This window comes from Lactuca serriola, chromosome 4 (genome assembly GCF_051521515.1).
Source record: "Lactuca serriola cultivar US96UC23 chromosome 4, Lser_US96UC23_V15, whole genome shotgun sequence".
NCBI lineage: Eukaryota > Viridiplantae > Streptophyta > Magnoliopsida > Asterales > Asteraceae > Lactuca > Lactuca serriola.
This window is the reverse complement of record NC_136411.1, coordinates 711830-720468: the sequence shown is the minus strand read 5'-3', so window position 1 is coordinate 720468 and position 8639 is coordinate 711830. Positions and strand designations below refer to the sequence as shown.

The 8639-nt window shown below is 36.3% G+C and overlaps 1 protein-coding gene across 1 annotated transcript; it reads right to left on the bottom strand.

Annotated features, from left to right (window-relative positions):
• Positions 1-7658: 7658 nt before the first annotated feature.
• Positions 7659-8258, bottom strand: CCL (CCR-like protein). The gene is made up of 3 exons (XM_079037401.1): positions 8056-8258; positions 7818-7976; positions 7659-7734 (listed from the first exon to the last, which is right to left on the bottom strand). The coding sequence occupies exons 1-3, from the start codon at positions 8256-8258 to the stop codon at positions 7659-7661; spliced, it is 438 nt and encodes a 145-aa protein (XP_078893527.1).
• Positions 8259-8639: the final 381 nt, after the last annotated feature.

Here is an 8639-nt window from a genome sequence, read left to right as displayed (position 1 = left end):
AGAGAACATCAGAGAGAACAAATTTTCTGGATCGCTTTAGCAGGTTCAAAATAGCAGCAGACTAAGGCTTCAATGCAATCCGTCACATAATCTTCAGTTTCTGCTTCACCTTGCTTCTGGGGTCGAAGGATTGAATGTTGAAAGAATAATCTTAATTTCCTGCTCCTTCGAATGAGAATTCTTCGATGATCACGGATGAAGCCTTGGCTCAGAAATCTTCGACACAAACTCCATGAGTTTCATCTTCACCTGAATTCACTTTTCAAGACAAAACAAAACTAAAAGAAAATTTAGCACATAATATTTTTGGGTTTTTCATATTTTCTGAAAAATAAAACAGAAACAAAAATATTTTTCGATTTTTTATTTTCTTGAACAAGAAATAAAACATAATATAACACTATTTTTTTTTATTTTGAATTTTTCTGATTTTTGTTTGATTTTTGAATTTTTTAAATGTTCCCCCTAAATTTGTGCATAGAGGAAAACTATGAACAAATTTAACAAAAAGAAATATATTTGGGATCAAAGTAGTGAGACTGCCTGAACTTGTTTATCAGTACCTTCACTTTTATGAATAGATCTGGTCAATTGCTGGTATTGTGGTCCACTTAAACACGAAGGATATTGACAAAATTTTCCAAATATACCATTTAGTTGACAACGACCACGGGTATTGTTGTCCACTTAAATTCAGCAACGAGATCTACATGCAACCTATTAAATGGTTCAATTTTAGTTGCACTAGAACGTGTTCCCCACTTCCCGATATACCCTGGTTATCAAGAACTTCCTAAGGCCTCCTTACTTTAGGTGAGTAAACAATTATTAAGGAGGAAGTTAGATTTAGAGATCGATGCATATGTTGTGTCCCAGGTCGGATCTCTTTCAATCACGCAGAGGGAACAATATATGGCTAACTAGGATAGAGAGATTGAGAGATAGAATGTTGCATATGCTGTGTCCCAGGTCGGATCTTCCGATCACGCAGAGGGGACAACATATGGCTAACAGATAGAAACAATTTCATAGATAAGGAAGTGCGTAGAAATAGAGTTGCATATGTTGCAATCCAGGTCGGATCTTCTGATCACGCAGAGGAGGAAACATATGACTGACAGATAGAAAGAAAGAAAATAATTTCTACAGACCTACTTTATCAGAACCACCCAGTCGCCCTATCAGAACCAGAATTTAGGACATAAGTCCGTACATCAAGGAAAATTCGAACCACTGTTCTAGATGCATATTAATTTAGTGTATCCTGTAGGTTCCCATGTTTATCTCACTGCTCAATCTACCCGAGTGTCGTATGGTCAGTCCAAACAATCCGATCTAAATCCACACTGTGAAATCCTTCGTGCCTACCAGCACATTGAACATAGAGTCTAGACAATTCAGATTCAATACCTTACACATGTTTTAGACTGCCCGTTATCACTTTATCTTGATATCATTTCCCAACAGACACCTAATAAAGAAAAAACTATAAAATATTGTCTTTAAAACGAATGAGATTAAGATAAACTCAGGAGTGTAGAGAAGAAAACTCAAACCGTAAGTCACCGATTGAATTTGCATCAAGAAGGTCTGAGAACAGCAGGCATAATCTCATAACAAATCAGAAAATTCTTCATGTCATTAAGCACTAACCCCATGAGTAATCCCTTCCTTTCTCCCTTTCCCGCAAAAGGACACATACTCTCAAACAAAGATCAAAATGTTGTACAGTTGAGAGATGTCCCCTATCATGTGCCTGGAGTAGCCACTACCAACAAACCGAAGTCTGATGATATGCCTCCATAGCTGCTCCGACACAGAGCGAGATCAGTTGGTCTTTGGAAACCAGTCCATTTTGAAACTGGTTCAACCTTTGTTTTCTTTGCAAGGTACTCTCTCCCATGACATATCCTGTTTATCACAAATAGAAGATGAAGAAATATTAGAGTCATTTGTTGATTTGGGAGATTGAGCCTTTGGAACCCATTTGTAGTTGGGTTTAACCCATTTCTTTTTCGATCTGATGGGTGGCTCAATACTTGATTTTAAACTTGATGTCGGCTGTTGAGATGACTTTGACCTAACCGATCTTTGATTAACTGGAGCATCTCTTGGATTAGGCTTCTTGGCCGACATTTTGTTCTTGTTCTTGGGAGTTGGATTTTTGGCCTTCTGCGCTTTCCAGTCACCATGGTCTGAACGTGACCTTAAGGGGTTTCTTTTGAAGTATCTCCCTCTTGGCGCGTTCTGCCAGCCTTGTGCATAGTAGGGAACATATGCGTGATTATGACAATTTTTGGCAATGTGTCCAGGTGCTCCACAGTGAAAACATATCTTTTTCTTCACTGTGAAGTTGTTTCTTCCTGCCCCTGGTGGTGTATCCTTGCCTTGTCTCTTATTGTTCCCACAAGCACAATTACAACAGGCACTCTGTTTCACTGGAATTGGTGGCCTGTATTTCTCAACAGCAGGTTGATCAGAAGGAGTTGAGTTCAAAGCAACATATTCAGAGTTCAAGGAGATGTTGTTTTGTTCAATGGTGTTCTCCTTGTTCTCATCCTCTGCTACTTTACCTGCACATGAAGTAGATGTGCTAGAAACAGGATCATCAGTATTTTCAAACAAATCATCAAATATGTCAAAAATATTTAACTCAACATGATCCAGAGCAGAAGCATCACAAGATGTATCATTGATTTTACCATCGGAAATAAAAGAGTTATCATTTGAAACAGAAACAGTAGGATCTGAAACATTTTTATTTTCAGAAACATATCCTTCAACTTCTTGCTTTGATTGATTTAAGGATTGATTTGCGTGGGAAGTAGAAACATTAGTATTTTCAACATTAATAATGCCTACTGAAACAAAACCAGCTGGTTTGACTTAAACCATGAATGGTTCGTTGGCAATCTCCTCTTTAGTCAAAGGGTGATACTGATATGTGTGATTGAAAGAAGGAGGTACTTTATCGTATCCTAAACCCTTTTCGCAACTACTTCGCTTGACACATCAAATTTTCTAAAATCAAAATCTGCAGTTTCAAATTTTCCTTTTAATGTGTCAAGCTCAATAGTTAATTCAGTAAGTTATCTCTTAACATAGTCATAATTTTCACATTTATTGTTATAATCTTCCTGAAGCCTCCTAAAGTCTTTAGTTTTTGCTTCTAGTTGTGCTTTTAGATGTTTTTGATCCTTCCTAATTGTGTATCATTTGTATTTTAGGTCCTTAACTTCTCTTTTTAATATATCAATATGTTCGTGAAGAAATTTAATCGTAGTTTCACAAGCTGGAGTACATGAAACTTCATTTATCGGAATGGATTCAGGACTCATTTGTTTTAAATTCTTTGACTAAAAACTCAAAAGTCAACCTTAAAAGTCAAATTTAAAAAGTCAAACTTAAAAGTCAAACCGAAATGCTAAATTTGAAAATTTGAAGGTTAAACGAGAAAGTCAAAGTTTAAAGTCAAAAGTCAAACTTGAACGTCAAAGTCTAAAATTTAAGTTCAAAAGTTAAAAATAAAAGTCAAAAATTAAAAACTAAAATTTTGGAAGAAAATAGAATTTAAAATTAAAAGAAATTGACTTTTGGGGTTAAAAGTGAAAAAATTCGAAACTTGGTGCGACTGGAAGTGGTTATGAATAAAAATCGGAAGGATTAAACCAACAGGTAGCTTGGCCCAAGTGGTAAGACGCGTTGTTGTGTTGGGAGGAGACCCGGGTTCGATCCCCGGCACCCCCAAAATTGATTCCTATTTTTTAGATGCGATGCGATGAAAGGACGTTGCTGCGAGGCTGTTGCTGAACGAGACGAGGTGCGAAGCGAGGATCAGACCATACACGAGACCGAGCCGCACACCGAGACCGCACACTTCCGAGCCACATACCGGGGGCCGCACACTCCAAGCCGCACACCTGCTTCAGATACCAAAAAAACGGCGATTTTTGCCCCTTTTTGCTCCAAAACTCAATCAAAAACTCATTTTTACGAAAAATGCAAAGAACAAAACCCCCCCCCCCCCCTAATTTTCAGATATCTATCCAAAACCGCAAAAATATTTTAAAAATAAGGTCAAATAAGCTCCAGATCTAACAAAATTGACTGATACAATCCAAGCTCTGATACCAACTGTAAGTCCGCAATCTGCTTGTGTATCAATCAAATCCAATTGATGGTGCGGAATCCTAATCAATTGGATGATGTCAGATCACAAAATAGAAGAGAAGGAGAAGAAGAAGATGATGAATCTTGTATTATTTGATGATTAGAATGTAGATCCAAATACAAGATTAACACACACTAACACACACACACACACACTCTTTTCTCTCTCTAGAACAACTTTTATTTCACATACTTAAGCTCCTTTCTTCTAATGCACTCCTCACCCACCTAACACCTATATATGGGCCACAAACTCAAGGCCTAAACGCAATGCTAGACCGAAAACACATGGGTTTTCGGTCCAAGATACAATTAATCCAATACAATTTTCGGCCGAAATAATAAAAACAATAAATGCTTAGAAAAACAATAAACTCAAGGCCGAAATAATAAAAACAATGCACACTTTTCATTTTTAAGCTCACAATTAGAAAGATCAGACTCTAACCATCATCTGCTACTTTCTTGCCCTTCGCAATGTGAGCCAAAGATCCTATCCCAGATACAAATTTTTCTTCTTTTGTCACCTCATTTTCATGTGACTTCAGGATTCCAACAAGCTTTGCCAGGGTATAATTCTTGAACTGCTCATGTGCCTTGACTGTTGACACCACCTCTATCCACTCAGATCTAAGCCCATTCATGAATGTGACCTTTTGTTTAATGACTTCACGTCCAATGTTGTGTTTCCTCATCCTACTTAAAAGATGATTGTAACGATTAAAATTTTGACTCAAACTCTCTTCAGGCTTCTGTGTAAAGGCACCAAACTCTGAAAGTAGGAATGTTTGTGTAGAGTGCTCAAGATATGCATCTGTAGAGTAAGTTCCTTAAGCCTATCCTAGATGGCTTTTGCTGTGTCACAAGAATTGACTAGGCAAAAAGTATCAACAGGCAAAGCAAATCGAATGATTCCCATTGCCTTGACATTGCTGATCAGTTTATCTTTCTCATCTCGAGGGACATCTTTAACATCAAGAAAAAGTTTGTTGTAATCAGATTGAGTTTTAATAACTCTTTTGGTTCCAGTGTGAACAAATGCTCCAAGAGTGATGGCCTCCCATATCAGATATCCGTTGTCCTCAAGACCAAGAACGTAATCTTTAAAATGAAGCGCCCATACTTCATATTCATTGGGAAAAAGAATTGGGATCCTGGTTGTCGATCCAATGCTGCTTGAAAGGTTGATGGAGTTGATGTGTGAATCGTCATGCTGCATGATGATATACCTTTTGAGACCTGTTAAGAATCAGACGTGTAAACTGATGTAGTTTTAAGGTAATATTAAGATCACAGATTAGCGTCAAGGAAATTGTGATGATAACTGAACCAGATCCAATATTAACGGAAACCCTAATGACTTTATAAACAGAAGAGATGCGTATAGATTACACAGTCTCCCGCTCTGATACCAATTGTTAGGATATTAATCCTTGAAAGATTGATTAGATTCAAAACAGTTTAAGAACAAGAACACGACAATGATTCAAAATATGCTTAATGATTATAAGCCACAGTCTCAGAAGAACTCGATTAAGAATTTTTACTGTAGAGGCTTGTTTAGGGTTACAAGAATATTACTAAGATTACAAAACACGGGACATGCATGCACCTTAAATACTATAATTCTAATTAATAAAGAAGGGTGGACAAGCCCAAGCACGTTTACATAAATGGACTATTAAATAAAACACAATGACGCAACACTAAATACCAACACTGTTGTTTTATTTTTTATAATTATAATATAATTAATATAACATTTAATCATACAATATTATTTTTGTCATTACTTCACAAATAAAATATAGCATCAAAAATATTGTTAAATATTTATTTAAATCAATGATTATAATGTTACATAAACAAAAAACATAACTATTCTAATTAAGTTTTTACTTAAAATGATTGGTTAACAATTATAAGCTTTTAATATAAAATTTTAGTAAAAAATCACCCGCAGTTTCCACGGGCTATAACATAGTATATGATATAAAATAAGGCAAAATATATTCTTATAAACAATAAGGCTGAACATGGGTCGATTTGGATTGGTTTGTCCCCAAAATCGAACCCAAACCGACGTCGGTTTCTAAAAAATTAAATCCTAAACAACCCTAAACCCGTGGGATAGGTTTTACGGTTTATCAGTTTCTAAATCGGGTTTTCGGGTTCGGTTTCGGTTTATGAGTTAAGCCAAACCTAAAACTATTTTTCTAGCATCTCATATCCTCACTTATATAGAAGTGAAGGCTGCTTCTACTTTGTTCCCTCAAGTGATGTGGGACAAAGCTAATAGCTTAATAAGACTGAAGAGGATGATTGTTGTGCTTATGTAGGCGAGCATATGTAACAACATTTCAATCATATGCCGATGTGGGATAGGTTTTATCTAGCTGTGAAATCAAAAGAAGTAAAATGTTGGAGACAGGTTTCGAACTTGAAACCTACAGAAAAACACGCTAGAGCCGTAGCCACCTGAACCAGCTCATGCTTTTCATGTTACTTCGCTAAACATGTTTATATTTGCATATGTATTATATATTTTTATAGACATTATATATAATCGGTTTGGTTCGATTTCTTTTGGTTTTACCAAACCCAAACCGAAATTTTCGGTTTTCAAAAAATCTAAACCCAAACCGTCGTTTATGCTTCGGTTTCGGTTTTGTCGGGTTTTTTTTTTTTTTTTTTTTTTTTTTTTTTTTTTTTTTTTTTTTTTTTCAGTTTTTCGGTTTCCAGGTTCGGTTTTGCTCACCCCTAATAAACAATTAGGTTAACAAAAGTGATATACCACAAAATTTCATAGTTATGAGCCGGTCGGTGGAGAAAGTTAAGAAGGTGGGCAGGAACACAAACGAGAAATAAGGCTGTGAGAGGTCGAGAACTAACCGTTAGTTGGCAATGTGATGACGGATGAGAGCCAGAGAGGGAGAACGCCATGAGTCGGGGGTGCAACACAACACGATTGAGGAGAGACTGAAGGCAAGTGGTGGCTGAGAAGCAGCAGTATAGTAACCAGCGAGCCGAAAATGGCCTAGCTCTTCGACACTATGGTTTTTTGATTATTTGCAATCTTCTCGATTTTATGTTTTTATGAATTTGATTTCACGTCTATTTTTACTTATTTTTAACATTTTGTGCAACATCTACTCCGTGAACTACTACATGATCCACGTTGTATATAATTTTTTTTGTAGGGTTGAACGATTCTATCGGATCCACTTATTATTTAGTTCTCTTTTTATCAAAACTTTTTTGGATTAATATTATGCCTATAAAGAACCCAGTTGGAATTGTAATTTGTTGACCTAAAATATTAGTTGGTTTTGTGAACTCATTTTTCAACTGATCGATTCCGCCCAATATTGCACTTCTAAAAATGTATAATGAAAATGAAGGTAAGTCGAATCTACCGATCAAAAGATGACAAATCCCACAGTTGATTATATAATTTACAATATTGAGAATTAAATACTGATGTTGGTTTAGTTAACTCCACTCTGATATGCCGGGTCACAGAACTCCCCTCCAAGATCATCGCAAGCCTCTGCAATAAACAACCTGTAGAAAAAGAATATTAAGGTCCATTCATATATATAAACATTGACACAATTAAAGAGTTGAGAATCACATATCGACGTTATGTGTTGGGACTGCTGTACTCGAGATGCTCTCTATCAACTTGTTCTGAAGTGGGAGGATCAAGTTTGGGGTTGGGTTGTTGTTTGATCTCGGTCTCCGGGAACATCTCAACATCACAAGCATCGCCAGCTAGAGTCTCGCATGCTTCTGCTGGGAAAACTCTATGCATTAAAGAAACATAAATCCATATAGATTCATTACTATTTAACAAATTGAGGGATAGCGAGGCAGCATACGTACGATGAGGCCATGGAGCTGTAATCAAACTGAGAATTATTGCCGGATGGTGCTGCTTTGATTGAATTTGAGAGAGACGATGATGTTTGACAAAGTTGACATTTGGTAAGTGTAGTAGTATACAATAATGTATTTGAGAGACTTGAGGCTTTGGTAGATGGCAAAGGGAGGAACGATGTTGAAGGCAGGTAGATGGAAGCATGCATTTTGATTGATTGAATCGTGTATGTGTTGATGGAATGGAGGACGATGGAGTAGTGGTTCCAGATATATAGCCGGGGCCTCATAGCTAAGGGTTTTTTTAATGGGACAAGGATGAAGTTTGATTTGGATTCTAGCGCAAGATATTTTTTGATAATGTTATGTAATTTTCCTTATAGTTTGACAAAACGACAATATCTTGAGGACAATTATGATATATTTTTGTTCTGTTTATTCATCTATCCATGTTAAAGCGTAACAAGTGTTTTAAAATATTATTTATTTTATTAAAAATGACACATCACCATTTTATATAGATAAGAAGAAAAATGTCTGTAACACCCAAAATCTGGAAGGCCAAGAAAGGAAAGAAAACCCTAATTTTT

Bases quoted from the DNA above. Each gene is read 5' to 3' on its own strand.
- CCL (XM_079037401.1), bottom strand. From the start codon at position 8,258: ATGCATGCTTCCATCTACCTGCCTTCAACATCGTTCCTCCCTTTGCCA. The intron at 7,977-8,055 runs GTACGTATGCTG...TTTAATGCATAG, and splicing joins TACAGCTCCATGGCCTCATC to AGTTTTCCCAGCAGAAGCAT. The intron at 7,735-7,817 runs ATAACGTCGATA...CTTTTTCTACAG, and splicing joins GAGTACAGCAGTCCCAACAC to GTTGTTTATTGCAGAGGCTT.